The 19,943-nt window shown below is 43.3% G+C and overlaps 2 protein-coding genes across 2 annotated transcripts; both read left to right on the top strand.

The window, feature by feature from the left end:
* Positions 1-1,718: 1,718 nt before the first annotated feature.
* irx1b (iroquois homeobox 1b) lies at positions 1,719-4,424 on the top strand. The gene is given in 6 exon segments (XM_061664941.1): positions 1,719-1,955; positions 2,453-2,695; positions 2,895-3,533; positions 3,535-3,631; positions 3,710-3,770; positions 4,356-4,424. Coding segments are annotated over 6 exon segments (1,326 nt in total). The 3' UTR covers positions 4,405-4,424.
* A 12,579-nt stretch (positions 4,425-17,003) lies between these two features.
* On the top strand, positions 17,004-19,943 carry irx4b (iroquois homeobox 4b). Its single transcript, XM_061665070.1, has 6 exons — positions 17,004-17,367; positions 17,488-17,658; positions 17,823-17,935; positions 18,544-18,700; positions 18,968-19,121; positions 19,186-19,943. Exons 1-6 carry the CDS (start codon positions 17,323-17,325, stop codon positions 19,746-19,748), a joined length of 1,203 nt encoding a protein of 400 aa, XP_061521054.1. The 5' UTR covers positions 17,004-17,322; the 3' UTR covers positions 19,749-19,943.

Raw genomic sequence — 19,943 nt, 5'->3', positions numbered from 1 at the left:
GTGCCTTGAGATACAAGTAACCCGACTTCTGAGTTTTTTGCGAGATATGAGCTGTTGTTCGGATGATTTTTTATTTGACTTGTGAGAAAAATTTGTGATATGAGCGCTGTATGGGCAGTTTTCTTTTTTTTTTTTTTTTTTTAAGAGGCTTTAAGTTGTTTAATACCACTCCTATTTGAGGTTTAGTGTCAAACTAAACATAAAACAAAGAGAATTACATGTTGGGTGTTTGAAACAACCCCATAGCTTCTCTTCAATAAAGTATTTAGCTTAGTGATATCAAACGACACGGAATGCCATTGGTGAACAGCATCAGTGTCTCAGTGTTATAACCCTTAAAGTGAGGGCTTTTTAACACAAATGATGACGCAACACATGAAGACAGGAAATATTACACTCACAGGAATATATTCTTGATCCTTTGCAAAAAAATTACTGATATTGGACCTGGAGCTGAGTCAGTTGTTAAATTCTTCATGTGTGTTTCTTGGTCTGTATTGTACTGCCCCCAGGTGGTCAACATGTGCACACCAGAAGGAGCGGTACAATGTTAGTTAAATTGAAGCAAAAATATTGGCCACATTTTTTTTGCTTTGTTCTTTACATTCTAGTTTTGAGGAGGCGGGAATGGATTCGTGGCATTTCCAGTCATTTCAATGGGTAAAGATTATTCAAGATACAAGTGTGATCACAGAACAATTAACAATAATTACACTTGTATCTCAAGGCACCACTGTATGGTCAATGAGTAATTTGTCTGTAGCATCACGTGTTAGAACAACAGCCCATTCTTCTCAGGCGACATCTGTCATTTTCCCCTCCACAGCACTTCTGACGCTATCTTCAATCTCAATCAATCCCATCCGTCCCTGGTATCCACCCTCTGAAAATATGCTCCAGTGACTTCCGTCGATAATCACGGACATTCCTCTTGGACCCGGCCGACCCTATCAATGGCCTGCCGGTCCATCTGCCTGCCAGAGACTGAGAGTGTCCAAATACAGCGAGGATCAGCTGTCGCAGGCGTGCGTAATACGTGCGTAAAATATGCGGTAAAGGTGCCAATTGTTCCACTTAACTCATGCAAATTCTTAATTGTTGCTCATTTTATTTGGCGCATTTAACTGATACATTTCTTGCATGTGATTTCTAGTTGAACATGATGAGCACGAGCAATAATGACAATGACAGGTGGTGTATTTCTCACACCACTAATAAAAAGGCAAATGTAACACACACACTTCACAGGGTCCTCTTCTCTATGACCATATTGTAGATTGTAAAAAAAAAATTAAAAAAAGAATAAAAAAATAGACCAGGCACAGACACACACACAAAGCTACGCACGAGCGCACACACCACAAGCCACCCACGACCTGGGCTAACCAATGCACTAATCGCCTGCCCTGGGCATAGGAGGAGCTTGGAGCTTAAGTAGGCTGCCAATCAGTCAGTCAGCTCCACATCCAGAAAGCTCCTGCGGCCAAACGCGCGCATCACTCCGCACTCGACGTGCCAAAGTGGGGCTATACTCGGAGTGTTAGAAGCGTGAAAGTGGAAGCTTGACAGTTTCCAAACAGAGGACTCTGGTGATTTAGACCGCTTTTATTTTGAGCTTCTTCCATTATCTATTTGGGAATTTTCTTCCCCCACCCCCCCCCGCCCCCACCCCTCCCGCTGCCTCCTCTTGCCGACTTTTGGGAGAGATTTTACTGGACATGGCTTTCCCTCAGCTGGGGTACCCCCAGTTCCTCAACGCCGCCCACGAGGTGTACGCGGGCGAACGACCGGCCTCTAGCCGGGAAGGAAGCAGCGAAAGTGGCGTCACCTCGTCTGCTACAGCCGCTGCTGTCGGCTCCATGCTGGGGATGTACGGCAACCCATGGGCGGCCCCCAACTACAGTGCCTTTCTGCCGTATAGCGGAGCACCAGACCTCGCCCTCATCTCCCAAATGGTAAGACTTGTTACATAACTTATCACATACGATGAACATATGATATGACATGATATGATATGATATGATATGATACTAGCAGAGTGTGTAAGATTGATTGAGCACGAAGTAGATGAACGCATTTTCATGTTTAAATGTAAATTTGTAATTGCAAAAAAAAAAGGCATCTAAATTTTACAAATTGATTTGAAAACAATTTAAAACAATGACTGTATATCATATGCGTGACATTACCAGAACAAAACCAATCATTACACAACAGACAAAAAGTGTCTTATCAAATATTGCAATAATGCATTGACACATTTTTTTCATTCAAAGCTGCAACAGTGTAATTGAAAACAAATAATAATCTGGGCACCTTTAACAACATTTTTTTTTTTTTTTTTTGCAATTCATCTGAAAATTATTTACACACTATATTAAGTCGTTTGCCTAACTTGAATACATATATTTATTTTTGCCCAAAAGTTGTCACTCCGTTCTTCCAATTTCAGGGCTCCCAGTACGAGTTAAAGGACGGCCCCGGTTCCCACCCGGGCTCTTTACCCGTTCACGCCGCTCAAGGTTTCTACCCGTACGGACAGTATCCCTACGGAGACCCGTCGAGGGCCAAAACCGCCACACGAGAGACGACCAGCACCCTGAAGGCCTGGCTGCAGGAGCACCAGAAAAACCCTTACCCCACTAAAGGGGAAAAGATCATGCTTGCTATCATTACGAGGATGACACTCACACAGGTATGGGACATTTTTTCAAAAGTGAAAAATGATCTCTTAGTGACTAAAAGGCAAAGCAACACGACAACCTTTTTCATTTAAACAGATGCTCCTCAAGGTGCACATTATTTTGTATAGCAGGCCAAATTGAAACACCAATCAATGAAATGAATTGCAAAACTCTTAGATTAGCCGGCTCAAACGTGTTTCCGTGTTGCAGGTGTCCACATGGTTTGCAAACGCACGCAGGCGTCTAAAGAAGGAGAACAAGGTGACGTGGGGCCGCAGCGCCGAGGACCGTGACGGACGCATCTTCAGCAGCGACAACGAGGACGAGCAAGGCAAGAACGGCAGCGACGACGACGAAGACGAGGAGATCGACTTGGAAACGGTCGATATTGAAAGACCGGAGGAGCCGCGCGCCGCAGCGGAGCAGGGCTGCAGGAAGGGGGAGAGGGAGGCGGACGTGGCCCGCAGAGAGGCCTCGACGGAGCCTCGGAGCTCAGAGAGCACCAGGAGTCTTTCCCAGCCTGTTGTCAAACTCGTGGATCGCTCCCCCGGCAGACAGGAGTGCCAGAGACCACCGCAGAGTAAACCCAAAATCTGGTCCCTGGCTGAGACCGCCACGGCGCCGGACAGCTCGCACAAACCTCCCCACGCTGCACTTGCGCACCACCCGGCTTTGGCGTCCGCCGGACACCCGGCGCTGCTCCCGGGTCCTGGGATATACACATGCCAGATCGGCAAACTGCACAGCTGGGCCAACGCGGCTTTTCTCAACGCCAACTCGCTGCTGAACATGAGGTCGCTCCTCGGAGGGGCGCAGGCCGGGCACCTGCCACTGCGCGGCCCCGCTGCCCCCCGCGCGTCACGACGCACGACCCGGACACGGGACTTCGGGGACAGAAGACGACAGTGACGGAGACTCGTCTGGAAGCTTTAGTCCAAAAAGAGACGGTACGATGACTGGACATGAATTACAACCACATCGCGCTAAATTCCCAAAACATCTGAACGCATTTTGTTGTTTTACAGATGAAGATAGTGACCACAGACCGGATTCACTCAAGTCTCCATTCCAGCTCATCACTGACAGGTAAACGCCATGCATTTTTAACTACATTATGACGCCACCACGTTCAATTTCTTGCCACAAGTCTCCTGCCAGATGAACCCTCGAGCAGAGGTAAACACTGTTACACCTGACTGGGCACGGAGGCACATAAATCATGTGATCGAGAGGCCACTGTAACGCCTCGTCGGGCAGCAGGCTGATGCGTCCTGCTGGGCCTCGGAGCTATCTCCAACCCGGGTCATTTAAATAATCTGCAGCCATTTATTCACGCCTCCCCTGAGTGAATGCAGTCAATGCATGTCAAAGAAACCGCTGATAGCAGGAATGTAGCAGAGGGCGAAAGGCTTTGAACAACATTGCGAGTGTGTTGTCCTCTTTAATTTGCAGGAATTAACATAAATTATTAACGGGACAAAAATAGGAGGATTTTAGAATTTTGATTTATTGATTGATTGATTGATTGATTTTTTTTTTAAAAATGGGAGAAACATAATTGAACCAAGTTTCTTGTAATTGTATATTTGCAAATTTGCAGTTGAGGAAATGTCACTTGTAATTCTTATATTTCCTTCTTTTTTTTTTTTTTTTTTTTTTCTTCTTCAACAGACCTCACCATGGCACAGGAACACAGCGAGCTCTCACATCAACATTATGAAAACACTAACCAACAACAACAAAAAAGAATTTTATTTAACTGAGAACAATTTAACAAAGACTATTTTTGGCAGGGCAACCTGTTAGAGTGTTACCGTTTAGCCAATACATGTAAAAGAGATGTTTTCTTGTCACTGATTTGCCTGTACCTCTCATTTACGTGTTCCTTTACTCTCTTACTGTTTCTTTTGAAAAAATGTAAATACAGGATATGAATTTGTCTTTAAAGAATATATTTTTCGGAAACTAAATAAATGTCATTATAGTCATTTATTATTGAAAACATGGCTTGGTCTAATTTGAAGGGGTGTGTGTGTGTGTGTGTGTGTGTGTGTGTGTGTGTGTGCGTGTGTGTGTGTGCGTGTGAGAGGTGGTAATAATCTACCAAAACAATTATATTTATTGAAACGTTTCATAGTGGTGTTGATTCAATTTAAAATGTTCCCTTTTTTTTTTTTTTTTTAATCCAAGAAGTGAAACTTAGAAGGACTAATGCCCATAAGAATACTGTATGTTTTAATACAATTAACATATTTGCAGCATTTGCCCGATGATTGTTGATCACAGTTGTCTAGTATTTTGTTCGCTTCACATTTTGTTTGCCAACAAAGCCATCTGGCGGTGACCCCTTCTTGCAAGAAAAGTCCTGAAAAGATGTACTCTCGCCATAATTCAAAGGCTTATGCCAGCGACTTGGAAGTCCCAGCAAACACGACGGAAATTGAAATAGAAGATTTCCAGGACCTCGTGGACCTGCGCCTGTGCTTTCAGCAAGGCCCCTTTTTAAGCTTTAATGTTGGATTACGCCCCCTCGGTGGCACCGCTGCTATATCTCTGAAATATGGATCAGAAGGCAGGAAAGGCCAGCGGCCAGTGGGGGGGCGAAGCAGCTCGGGGGGTTGGCGGAGGCCTGGTGGGTTGTGTGTCACTCCAACTCGTCTTTGACGTTCAAGGGCCTCGAATAGCGGGGGTGGAGAGAAAGATAGAGAAAGGTAGGGGGTCTTAGAGCTGTCGAGCTTTAAAAGCTGTGGCTCCTACTTGGATTGGTGCAAGGCTCATGATTGGGGTAACTGCATGTGTCCCCCCCCTGCTCCGAGGGTCCCTTGTAGCCCCTCTTACATGACCACAGAATTGTGCGTTTGTCACGTTTGTGAAGTGGAAACCAGCCATTGTCTCATGTCTGATGGGTTTCACAGAAGAAAAACAACTTTGTGAAAGTAGGTATTATATAATTTGGTATTTTTCGACATATATAAGGTATACAGACACAAGTGGCTGAAATGAGTTACCTCTGCATGGGCTCTCCCATAGAGATAAAGGTGAGAAGCTTAGTCATCCAGGAGGGGCTCAGAGTAGAGCGGCTGTTACTCCGCATCGAGAGGAGCCAGATGAGGTGGCTTAGGATGGCGCCTGGACGCCTCCCTAGTGAGGTAAAAGGAGGCCCTGGGGATGATCCAGCACACGCTGGAGAGACTACAGTACATGTTCACCGGCTGGCCTGAGAACACCTTGGGAACCTCCTGGAAAAAGCTGGACGAAGTGGCTCGGGAGAGGGAAGTCCGGGCCTCCCTACTTAGGCTGCTGTCCCAGCCACCCGACCCCGGCTAAGCGAAAGAAAATGGATGAATGATATGTAAGGCTGTATTTAGTTTAAAAAAAAAAAAAAAAAAAAGTCAGATAAGACTGCAACAATAAGGATATATTTTTATGTCTTGATCAAGAAAATGCCAAATGAAACAATGCCCAGATCAGTAAAAACTGAATGCAGAATCTTTGAGGAGACATGATGCACTCACCGAATGAGCTTCATGGAGGTGTGACTCGCTGCTGCCCCCTCACTCTGACACAAGGTGGGGCACAATTGAACTTGTACTGCCAAACTATTCAATGATGCAAATCAAATTTTACTGATCTCCTAAAAATGAAACAATAGTAGCTGTCTTTGGGAGAAAAAAAAAAGGGGGCGGGGGATATCAACAGTCAGCGATCAAACATCACAACATACTGTGACAACTTTACAGCATTCATTTCATCTGTTCAAATGTTCAGATTGAGTGTCTTGCCTCTTACATTAAGACTGCTTTGTTCTACCTTTGAAACTACCTCATTCTATAAATCAATCTTTGGACAGTTGTATCAAATGAGAAACCTGTGCCAAGAACACTTGAGGTTGGGCTACCTGCTGTTTTTAGCGCGCATCAACTTCAATTAATGCAGCCGTGCTATACGGGTGCCAGGAAATAATTTCATAGCTCCAAGATAGATCAAACTCGTATGTATATACGCTTGTCAGTAGCAAAAATGTGATTTATAAAACTGTAACGGCTCATTTAATCCTAACCGTCTGCAAAAATGTGTCGTAGTCAATATTCCTTTTTAAATCAGAATCCTTTTGATGACACACTGATTTGTAGTGATGACAAGAGCATCTCTGTCACTTCGATGGTATTTGTGGATAACAGTGACTCTCAAACTTTTTAACACTAAGTACAACCTCCAAAGATTACTTTGCTCTCCAAGTGCCACTTATAACGACCAACATTAAAATACAGTAACATAGCAGGCCTAAGTGTTCATCAAAATGTGGCAGAGGCTATATTCCTAAAAAGTATATTTTTGTAAGACACAGTACCGTTGTAAACAGTTTGAATATTAACACAAAGAAAAAGACAGGAAAACAGTAACTTAAGTTATGATTCAATTAGAATGTATTGCACATGAAGGTTGTATGGAAATTGCACTCGAATGTTTGAAAATAAACAGCACGTAAGGCTTAAAATCCCATGTATAATAACTGTACTTAAAAGTTCAATACAACTGAACTGTACTTAAACATCTACTGCACTTGAAAAGTAAATACAAGTACTGTACATAAAAAGTAGAACATTTATGGTACTGGATTAAAACAAGTTTAAACAGGCTGTTTGCATAGCTACAAGCTTCATTCTAATATGTTTAATTGTATTTCATATTGTAAATCATGTAAATGATATTTGTATTCAATGAAGTGATTCTTACTCATTCTTACTAATGGTACGCATATCGCACTTTGAAAATCACTGGTCGGTATAATATTGTCCCCTTTCAAATAAACTGATTAATAATATTATAGCCTGGTCACATCCACAATGTTGACTTTGTCATGCTATTACATAAAGATGTTTTTTTTTTTTTTTTTTTTTTAATTGCACATGCTTTAATTATGGTTTGTCTTCTTTAGCTCTTGCTTACTAATTCATTGAACAAATGGCATGTTTCCTGTTGTTAATTACAATCTTGCGGCTTGAAATGTTACACACAGCAAATGTATTAATTTTTTTTGCCATTGCTACATTTAAAATTGGCTTCTTTATCGCTATATATATTATACACTATTTTGCAGTGGTGGATCATTGGATGGTTCACATACCACATTTTGGAAAATAATGACTATATAGTTTAATAAAAATAGCAAATATGTTCATATAATGAAAAACATTTATTAGTGCAAATGAATGCATGCTTCTGTATAAGCAAACACCAAACAAGATTTAAATGGTGCATAAAGAGGATGACATTTATGTTGGTTTTATAGATCCAATCATTCCTTGCAGAATGAGAAATTGGATCAGAACAAGTGATAATAAACCGCACACACTCGCTGTAGAGAGCAACGGAGAGAGAGAAAGAGAGAGAAATGCAGGAGAGACATGGTGCAGCGAGAGCTGTCACTGATCTGAGAACAACATGGAAGGAAGCCAGACACTTGAGGCCGTTTTCACTTCCTCTGCCAAATCTGACAGACTGCCATCGGCACCGCTGAGGAGAATATTAGCTGCTCTCTTTCCCTCTCTCTCTTTTACGCGCCTCCCTTTATTTTATTTTTTTTATCCCTGCGTTTCATACCAGCCAGTTTCATACCAGCCAGATCGAGCGACTGTCCTTCCAAGAACCCAAACAATATGTTATTCTTTCAAACTTGAATATCAGTGAGCGGTTGCATGATGGCGCTGAAAATGACATCAGATAGGCCTTTCATCGTTTACACAGCATGTCAAAAAACAAGTTGCGCTATGAAAGGAGGGAAAATACAAAAAAAAAAAAAAGTGAGCAGATCCCATATTTGATGAGCATTTCCTGGCTGGAGCTGCTAGAAACTTCCTCAAGTTCACACTACATGGCAGTTGTTTCTCATCCAACCTGCGCCGAAACTTTTCAGAACTGGTGCAGGCTGGGAAGAACTAGAAGTGGGAGGAAAAAAAAAACTAAAAAAAAAAAAACAAAACACCAATGCACACTGGGATGCAACCATTCTCTGTGGAGTTTTCGGGGGTCTGTGTGAGCCCCTCAAACTCTCAGTGTGAATAAAGTCTTCATTGGCGCTTTAGTATTCGTACATAGGCTCTTTGGTGAATTCTAATCCCTATTAAAGAGGCAGATTATAGAAGGGATTTGTCTTTGATTCTCCTGTCCCACTGCTCTTTTCTGTCAGCATCTCCCTCTCTGTCTGTATCTTTCCCTTGTTTCCTTTCTGTCTGCGCTGATGGGACGGTCATGGAGCGAACAATGATGGCCTCCGTGCGTCGGCCGCCTCGCTCTCCCGCCCTCGGCCAACTATAGCCACATGTATGAGGGCCCCCGTAGTCCCTTGAATAGATTTGTTAAAGGACCCCAGTGGATAAGAGGGGCCCGGGCCCTAAAGACTAACCCTCGTGTGATGCTCTATCCCCTTTAGAGGCACTCGGCATGGGCGTGAGCTCCCTGGTATGCCCCCACCCATTAAGCGCCACCACCTTTCCTCTCCTCGCCGCTGAGGAGATAATCAGGCTTATGTAAAGACGACGTGCTCTTTTGACAGTCATCAGCTCATCTGTGATCCAATCAAGCCCAAATCTGCCATTGTTCGCCCCTCAAAGTGTCTCAAATCCGCTTGTGCAGGAGAGAGGGGCCGCGTTCTTTATCCTGCCAATCACTCCTGACATTCCTGCCACTGTTGCCATGGCCTGGGGTCAGAGGTCGTGAAAACAGAGAGCATGAGCTGACTCGGGGAGAATGGCGCAGGGCTAAAAGGAGGGACTCTCGGCGCAATGGCCTCATTGGTCAGCCAACCCGGGGGGTAAATGTAGACAAGTTAGGGCTCTATAGCCCTGCTGAGAGGGCCAGCCCCACGGAAAGGCACGGGCAGGGGTGGAGAATGACTGCGGGATGAGGCGCCACGAAGGGGAGTCGTGAAGAGAAAGAGGGCTAAGGAGCTGTGTGTAGAGAAAGGAGAGAAACGGGGGTTGGGAGGGACTGTGTTTGATTGCCAAATAGGTTCTACAGAGGTTGACCTCCAGGGACGAGGAGAAGAAAAAGCTAACACAATGTCAAAAGGTTCTGGAGAAGAGATAATAAACATAACAGTTAATATCGCGGGCATTTTACTGAGATTAGTATGCGAGCAAGTACAATTTTCCAATCGGAAACTGCCAACTTAAAAATAATCATGTTTGATCGAGCTGCAATTTCAAATGTAAATGCGCCTCGCCGACGCAATGAATCCAACGTCATTGCAGGATAAGCAGTGCACTGGGTTAAATCTGTTGTAATGTCGTCAAAAGAATCATTTCTGTACCCAGCGTATTCATGTGTATACATAAGTGAGCAAATGTTTAGCCTAGATGAGATATCATAGGGAATTTGCGCCATTCACTGTTCCTCCGTAGGGATTAGCGGAATTAAGCGTTTAGCACAAAGGCAAAGTATCACAACTCATGGGTAATTCAACAAGTTCCACAATGCACAAGTTTACAGGCTGATGCTTCTTAGCCTGAGCTTTTTGTTAGCTTGCAGCTGCGAGTACCTTGCAGACAATTAGTCAATACCTAATATACAGGGGAAATACACACAGCAAATACTATGAAAGGGAGGGTGTGATAAGTCTTTTCTGTGGATGTGTAGCCATTCAAGGCCGTAATCTGAGGAAAGAAGCACATTAGGAAAAGGGGAGGGTTTGTGCTTTAGTTTTCGGACTGTTGGCTCTTTTCAGCCGGTTGGGAACAATATTCATCTACTGCATGTTTGAAGCAACATAGCCTCGTGCAATTCTGGGAGAGTCCAGATTGGGGATGAGGAGTCTTGCAGCAGTTTTTTTTAAGCATTGCTTGAGCGAGACCGATAAATCAGATGACAGACACAATTTCAAAAATTCAACTGCAATGCGGTGCATTTTCATCCTCAGTGTGTCGAAGAAATCTAACGGAAATATCTGGAACTTTGCTGAAAAATACAGAGGTGAGTCGAAAAAACCTTCTGGGAAAAAGTTGTAATTGTTTTCGGAAAGAAGGGATCTGTCCATGATCTATAACAAACTCAGCTTGGGGGCTCACAAATCTTCATTGATGAACGTCATTTTGCCAGCAGCAAGATGAACGTAGACGTCCACAGAATTGTATAATAATAATAATATAATTTTGTCTGCCAATTTAAAGAAAGACGCAACAAAATTGATTGCACCACCGTGCAACAAGATATTGGCCTGACGCACACTCCCAAAAACAACAGAGCATTCATCAGGAGCAAGAAGAGAAAAGTTTAAGACTGGTCAATCTCCAGACTTAAACCATATAGAGAATGTATTTTACCTGCTAAAAGGGAGGTTGAAAAAAAAAAAGCGAGAACTGAAAGAGACTGAGGTGAAAGCCTGGAAAAGAATCACAAAAGAAAAGTTTGGTGTCATGGGTCACTGACTTGATGCACTTATTGCAAGCAAAAGATTTGCAACTTAAGTTCTATTCAATTCAATCTGTGAAGATCCAATGCTTTTACTTTCAAGATAACAATATAGAATATTCCATTCATGTTTACATATACGGTACCATATCTTATTTGTATAAACAAATGATACATGTATTTAACTTTTGTACAAAGACACTAGCCAAAAAGAAAACAACATTTCAGCAAGTTCAGGTTGAAACAATGTCGTCGTCAACCCATAGTTTTGCTAGTTATCACAGCATACAAAGGAAGTCCGCTTACCTGTTTTGTGGCTTTGGTCACGTGATGTTTCACATAAAGTGGATTTATTTGCTTTAGTGGGCCACATAAAATGATGTCGCGTGCCGGATCTGGACGCCGGGCCTTTAGTTTGACCCCCGTGCTGAATCGTGTAAATGAAAAAAATATATATGTATACGGTTTTGTTTTGTTTTTTGCTGATGTCTAGAGGGCAACATGAGAAGTCTAGTCTTCGCTACCGATAACTCAAGGGTCACATAAATCCACGGTGTAATTACACATGAAAGGCACACACCGTCAATCTCTCTCTCTCTCCCTCACAGACATACACATGGACACACATCAGTGTATGTGTGTGTGTGTTTCTAAGATAGACAGGGGTTAATATACTCCATTAAGCTCTATTAGCCTAAATGACTTGGGCAGATGAATGAGGACTCACATGACTCTGGGTGTGTGTGAATGTGTGCGCGTGTGTGCTTTCATGCACACGCACAGGGGTACAACCTGCCAACTGTTTATCTGCGAGACACACACTCGCACACAGACAGAGGGGGGTGGGAAGCAGAGATCTGGTTTCCCACTGTCACAGATGCTTAGCCGCCTCTCCATTACTGAAGTGATTGGAGTGGACACAGAAAACTAGCGGTCCTGTTCCCACCGGGCCAATCTGAAGCAATGATTGCCGCGTTCCTCTCGCGGGAGAGTGCCAGCTCTACAGAAAGAGGCACTGAATCGCACACATTCAACCCCGTCAGTCGCCTGGGTTTTAAAGCATTTGGTGTGGATCAATACTTTGTGGAGTCGTGTTTGATGGCACACGATGAGGCACGGCGCACAGTACGAGGCTCGTGGGAGATGTGATGCTCAGCGGTGTAAAGTGGGAAGTGTGACAAACAGATGATCGCTGAAGAAGGAATACGTGCTGTAATAGTCAAGAGATTTTGTCCCTTTCAAAAGTCAACACTGGGTGGCCTCGAGCCCTGGGAGGTCCTCTCACACGTGCAACATGAAATCTGCAACCACATCCATGCGTTGAGACAAGTGGACCCACTGTTTAGTGCTCGCCTGCTCACAAAATTAAGCGTGACCTCTTTACCTCCCGGTCAATAACAACCGCAAATTGAGCCCACTGCTGCCTGAGGCTAACGCACACACATAAACTGAGTTGTTTTGTATTATCTCTAACTACCACAAGGTGGCACTTGAGCTCTAAGTACAACTAGTCATCCAAAGTAGAGAGGCCAGCAACTGTCAGTATGAAGGACCACCATGCGCCACACATGCTGCATAATATTAGAAACAGCTATCACTATGGGCCAGTACAGCATCAATAAAAATGTCCAGTGAGTGTATAAATTACAGCAAGTATTAGGGTATCTACAAACATTTCCAATTCCTTAAGAAAACAAAATCAGTTTAGCTGAGGGGCGCAGTCAGTGTGTGGGCGCCGCATTACTGACATCTATCTGTCCTTGCATGCCTGTATGTGTAGTGTGCATTTGTTTGTTGTGCAACATGGAGAATACAAAAGTGCGTAGTTTGAATTCATAATATTAATAAAACAATTGGAAACTCTCAAAATAAAATTTCACAGAAATGTGCCAGTTAAATTGCGATTGTGGGATGTGAGGCTTTTGTGTTCAACCATCAAAGGTACAATTTGAATTCAAACAAATAGAAATAAACATGTTAAATAGTGAGAGTGAATATCAAAATGAGCCCAAACGAGTTATAGCTTAATAGATCATCGGCGGATCATCGGAGGATTCATGCTGGATTTAAGTGTTTGTTAATGGCTGTATTGGTCCCTGTGGACTGAGGCTTAAAGGGCTGAATAATGTATGTCCGCTGCAGAAGTAATGAAGTAGAAGTGATCGGGAGGAATACGACTGCACTCCCAGGGCTCAACGCAAACTGTACGCACTCCTAAGAGCTGCCTGTAGCCTAAACCTCCCTCTCAGCCTCTGTCTGTCTCCCTTCTCGTCTTTCTCACACATACACACAATAACACACTGCGAAGCGGCTAAGAGGGTTAGCTTGTCTCTGTTCCCATGTGCTACATCATTGATGAGGAAAGCTGGGGCATTTATAGTATCCCGCTCAAGAGTTCAGCAGCTGCACCGCTTCCATGAGCGTCCTATTAGACAAGAACTGCAGGAAGCAGTAGATATCAGTGGTCAACATTGTTTTTGTGGACCACATCAAGTCTGTTTTGCTGTTTAACACCAGGAAGCTTCAGTCAGTCACTGATGGTTTATCTATTCCTAAACCTGCTCTCCATGCGCTTCACTCCCAAATGTTCAAAGATTAACCCACATCACTCAGAATCTGTTCTGTCTTGTTAACATCACAAAGGATGCATTCAATCAATTAAAAACATAACAACAGTTTTTGAGTAAGATTGTGTCATTATAACTGAAAAGTTGTGAAGGTGGCCCCAATTTTTGGAAATTGTTTGGGCTACCATTCTGCTGGGGTACAACCTGTCATGGTATGGTACCTAAAAGCGTGGAGCAATACAGCTGCGGCTTCGTGACGGGAGAGTGGCTGGCTTGGCCGGATCTGACTAGCACGCAATGGAGCGGGCGACAGGGTGCATGTCGTCCGGCCCGCCGGTGCAACTTGCAGGGCACCCATCTCTGCCGGCACCTGGGGTAGTTCATCATCCATCTCTTTCTGCATAATTTGCAGTCGACCAAACGTGTTGTCAATCGTGTTTACCTTAAAGTATCGCCACATGGCTTACATGTAAATGTCACTGTGGTGAAGTGGTATCGACTTCAAGGTATCGGAGCAGTTTTACTGACGTACATTATCGCCACTGATACTGGTTTCGGTATCCGTGCACGTCTAGTAGTTGTCATTTGCTAATTTAGCATCTTTCTTTTTTTCCTCACAATGTTTGGAAAGCTATGAAAACATGATGTTTTGATTAAACTTAAACCACTTTGTATGAAGACAGTTTCTTTTTTTTGCACATTGTGCCAAGTTATGAAAATGGATATTTTGTGTTTGCACTTCAGTACATTTAAGACTCTGTACTGTTTTACTTAAACACAAGAGTTGAATCTGTACTTCTACTTTTACTAGTTTTTCTTACACAAGTATCAGTACTTCTACTTAAGTACAGAGGGTGACTACCTTTGTCATACAGTATTTGCTTATTTATTGTTCCGGTTCCCGCGGAGTTAAGAAGAGGCAGAGTTACACAACGCTTCTCAGAGAGTTGAAGTATCCCAGAGAGTTAATAGATTTGCTCTCAAGCTCTTTTTAACTTTTTAGATTGGTTCATACTTTGTATAAAAAATAAAAAAAATAATAAAAAAATTAGATGTGGGGATTTCCCATTACTAGCAATTTGTGCTTTTTTTTTAATTGACCATATTTAGACATACAAGGTTTCTGCCCAACAGTGACGATACGTTCGTAGATTCCTTTCACCTAGCTTGACGGCAAAAGTAATGCCATTCAGTTAAAGAGAGAAGGAAACAGCAGAGTAGTAAAATGTAGTCAGGCAGTTTGTAAAACTGTTTTGTTAAAAGTTTACAAAAAACATAGCTTAGTTTTAATTGGGAATTGTCCTAAATTGCACTCTATGTTCCACTCCAGCCCTGCAGGTGGTGGTATTCCATAAAGTAAGTGATAGTGGCAAAATACTGAAGCATAAGAAGTCATCTGTTGATCAGAGTTCCATAATGATTAGAAAGATGGATTGTGGATTAGCAATAGATCAGTGTCTTGTTTGGCTTTGCACTAAGTTTTGCAAAAATCGGTGCGATCTTGCACACGAGCAAACCAAAATACTGTCTTTACCCATGATGAGACAAGCGTTCTCACTTCTTTGGTCTCTGGGCCCACCCACTCAGATTTATTTCCAAGGTAAGTAATCTCCGAATGAGACAGAGGCCCAAAAAGCCTCTACATGTTAAACAGTGATTAAAATTGCATAGATCTCAGACTTTAAGGTAGGAAATATTCAAATGCGGCGCATTGTGATTGAAGGAACTTGTGATTGGAGTTGTTTGGGCCTCTCTCGCAAACAACATGCACACTGCCTCGCTGCTGCCCTCCTCTCACATTAACATGCTTCTATCATTAACCCCATTGTCCCACCTCCTGCATAATAGCTGGAGCGGGATACACGGAGGGTAAAATAAGAATGCCGTTTTCCCCGTCCTTCTCTCTCATGGAGCTTTTTTTTTTTTTGAATGAATGATTGATGTGAGGGGAGCACGATCAGAAAGATGTAATCACGGTATCACAAACGCAGGGCCTTAAGAAATATATATATACTTATATATATATATATATATATATATATATACTTACTGGAGAAATTCCATAAATTTATAAAGACACCGTATATTAATATATAAGTAGCTCCTTGAATATTCAAAAAGAGAGGAATAAAATGTTTGCTTTGAATAGCCTTTGTATAAAGGCGGGGGAAGAACTCACAACTTTTCCCCATAAAAGCAACCGAGGACCCACTCATGTTCATTGTCACTGCCTAAACAAATTGCCATTGTTTTTGAGTGGCATATGTTTTGTGCGAAGACGGGCGACGGTGGCGCATGGAGATAACTTCATTCGCCAGCTTTGAGCACAGATGAGCGTTGTAGACATTTCGTCCGTGTTCACTATATGAGCACCTTTCACGGGACAAATGGAATGTCAATCAAGAGAAGGTTCACAGATGCAGTCTCGCCCCCTCCCCTTCCTCCGGTGGGGCCGAGGATGCTTTCTGGTGATGCAGCTCTGTTGTTCCTGTATTACTCTGGTTGCACTGGGAATATTTTGGCCTTTTACCCTTTCATGTCCCTCCGCTCCATTCTACTTGTAACTAGTTCTTCTGCATCCTTATACCACATTAAGTTTCCTTATAGGTGTTCTCCTTGTGTATCTCATAAGACGCTGAGTCAGAGTTAACAAAACTAAATCAATATTAGGGCAATTTCTTTTACCTTGGGGAAGAAAACAATCTATATGTGAAATTGTGACACATAGTGAATATTACACCATTGAGTAAAAAGCATTCAAGTGTGAATAAAGGGATACAAACTTAATTAAGCATCATTAAGTCATTCACTTGGTAAATGTGCTTACTCAAGGGAATGCTGGGTGTTTATTCTTCGATTAATTTGCTTACATAGGGGACTTGAACCCCCCCCCCCCCCCAGTCGTGAATGTGTTGATGACAGGGAGATTTTTCCATGGTGACAAGAATTATCTCAACTACATCGGGCAAAACGATTATGCTAATGCCAGGTTGTAGTCATCAATCATCTTGTGTCAATATGGTGTCAAGGCATCATGCCCCCCCCCCCCCTCCCACCATCGCCCCTCTTCTGAGCCAAAGGAATGTATGTGTGTGTTTATTTGCGAAAGGGGAATTGATGACATTCTAATTACGCCCAGGGCTACAGCCTGCATGCGTGGTTCCTTATTCTCGAATCAGAGGTGAAATAAAGAGAATTAATTAATTAGGGGAGTACGTCTCTTCATCTTCACATGAGCCCCGGACGACGCGTGCCGAGTCCGGGGTGACGTCACAGAGGCGCGCCTTAAATTGGAAGCGCGTTGCGCGGAGGGCTTCTTGGTTTGATCTCCCACTTCATGCGCTCACGCTGTGGATCTCGTGATAGCAGGGACGCGCTCGAGGCTGTGACAGTCCAAGAGAGCGCGGGGGGCCAAGGGAAATTACTTTTTGAACTCGAATTATCGCCGTTTCAAAAATGAAAGTGGTGCGCAATTGTCTGCGTGCCGTGCGTAAAAGCCAGCGAACAACTTTGGATTAGGCACTGGACGGTACTCAAATTCTATATTTTGTAAAGCAATTTGTCAGAGAGTCTATGTAGGTCTGGACAAGTGTCAGAAGTAGAAGTCGTTTTTGGACAAATGCTTTTGGAAGGCATTCCTATGCTTCGATCTTAATTGCGCCATGGCTTACTCTCAGCTGGGATACTCCTACTCCACTCCACCACAGGTACAGTGCGTAGATATCCAGAAAAAAGAAAGAAAGAAAAAAACAACTGTTGATATTATCCCAATTTGCACGAGGATGAAAATAATGACTATGCAAATGCTTTTCCAATTGTTTCTGAAGTTTCTGATGACCACGACCCCCCTCGCTGGCTGTCTGGAGCCGGCATCCCCTCCATCCCACCCGGCGCTGCGCTCCTCGGCTGGCAGCGGCATCGCTGTTTGCAGCCCGTACCCAAAGCGCCAAGCTTACTATAACACCTGCACCGGTGACGCCACACCTCTCTATTCCAGAGTGAGTTTCACATTGAGTTTTCATTTTAAAATGCAAGCCTTTTATTAAATTTAAGGAAATGGTGAGAAATCTCAAAGTGGCTAAAGAAGAGTGCTATTCACTATTAATGGATTTAAGAGTTTGATTCTGCATTGATGTTGAATATATTTTAACTGCAATTGCAGGGACCATTACAACCTAAAGGTGTAGCTGCATCTGCGCACATGGGGACATCTCAGACGCCTGGCTACTATCCTTATGAATATACATTTGGCCATTATTCTTATGACAGATATGGGTAAGTATGCATTTTACTTTTTGGTTTATTTTTTTGCTTTATTCAAACTTGTAAGATAAGGCATCGCATTGGATGTGTTGCACTGCACTCATACAGGAACAACATTAGGAACAAATCTAATAATTTTCCCTACAAGCATTGTGTGTGACTGTTAGTGATAATCAGTTTTAGTTACACTGTCAGAGTATTTTTTAATGTGTGATACGTTTATTACTTTGTCAGTGGGCAACTTTGTATCATCATCATGAGGCGTTTGTTATATTTTGCCCGACGTATGTATAGCTAAACAAAGTAACCAAAATATTAGCGATGCTTAGCAACGATTCAGTGCACATCTTCACCACTGCTCAAAACTGAGCATGTATAGCACACTGGTGAAAAAGCGCTTGTACACTGTGCATATGTACCAAAAGAAGTGTCTGAACATGACACACATACTGTACACTACATTGTTACTCTCAATCAACAAAATAAAAATCATTATAATCGCTTTTTTTTTGTTTTGTTTTATATATAAATGCAAAATGGCGAGTTTCACCATTTTTTTTCCAAAAAAGTGTAAAAAGGGGCTATGCCTGCCAGACTCCAATGATTCTTCACCTGTTCAGTTATTCCCCCTCGGAAGGAGCTTCACGGCGTAAGAACGCTACCCGAGAAACGACCGGCACCCTGAAGGCATGGCTGCAGGAGCACCAGAAGAACCCTTACCCCACTAAAGGAGAGAAGATCATGCTGGCTATCATCACCAGGATGACCCTCACACAAGTGAGCACACCTTTGAATAATCACAGACACTATAGTCCATTACGACTTCCTTTCTTAGTATTAGAAATAAAGTAAGAGGGCTATCTGTCCTTCGAGGCACATTCCACATTAATGTTTCATGCACATAGAGCTAATTATTTGACTCCAAAACCACAGTTTTTACCTTTTCAAAAAGGTGCAAATAGGTTCTCAAGCTGTCAAAGTGCCAAGTGACAAAGGTATCATGAAAATCCCTATTTTCTGACATCAATTCCTTTACTTCATCAGGTGTCTACATGGTTTGCCAATGCCCGCAGGAGGCTGAAGAAGGAGAACAAGGTGACGTGGTCGCCGCGAGCTTGTAAAAGCTCGGATGACAGAGTTCGTGATGACGACAGCGACGAAGCAGAAAAGTCACTTAAAGGCGACAAAGACCATCCAGGTAAGTGCTCCTAAATTGATTTGACCTCCTTTCATACAAACTTAAATATTATTCCGATCCTTAGACCAACAGTCTGCCGAACTTCAGAGCGATCTCGAAGACTTCGACCTCCTTGAGTCCGACGCTTCCGACTGTGAACCAAAGCCACAGTTTATACCGGAGGACAATGCAGTCAATTCCAACATTCCACACGATCACCTCGCGTACAACCCAGAGTCGCTGCACAGCTCGGAGCGATTGTCTTCGGACTTCCCTAAAGTCGCACCGGTTCAAGACCAGAGCACAACCTTCTATTCAATGCCAGATGTGCACGAGACAGACACCAAACCCAAAATCTGGTCAATTGCTCACACTGCTGTCTCTCTGGATCCCAGCTTGGAGCCAGAGTATCCACCTTGTATGCTGTTGACCAGTTCATCCTCTCCTGGCTTTCCATCAAACGTGGCGCTACCCAAAGCAGACAGAAAGCAGGAATCACCAGTGGACACGCTCAGGGAGTGGGTGGACGGAGTTTTCCATGGCACGCCATTCCAACAGTCAAAAGCTTCTGCGGCATGGAAAGGGTTGAATGAGGAGGCTGTAAGCAGCAGAACACGAGGACAACCTTTTGAACTTGTAAGATTGTAGTAGGCCACCCCTCGCTGACATTTTCAAAGGCTGCTGGACTTGCGATGTCAAGTTTATATTTTGGTGTTGTGACCAATTGCGTCTTCACAAAAGCCACATTGTTGTGTATCACCGCTAACGTGCACACAGATTTTGGAGGCAGATGTCTCACCTCAATGTCCCAAAGGATCCTTGGCCATATGACAGTAATAGGAG

This window comes from Phycodurus eques, chromosome 20, assembly GCF_024500275.1.
Source record: "Phycodurus eques isolate BA_2022a chromosome 20, UOR_Pequ_1.1, whole genome shotgun sequence".
NCBI classification, from domain to species: Eukaryota; Metazoa; Chordata; class Actinopteri; order Syngnathiformes; family Syngnathidae; genus Phycodurus; species Phycodurus eques.
The sequence above is the reverse complement of the archived record's forward strand: the minus strand, read 5'-3'. Positions and strand labels throughout refer to the sequence as shown.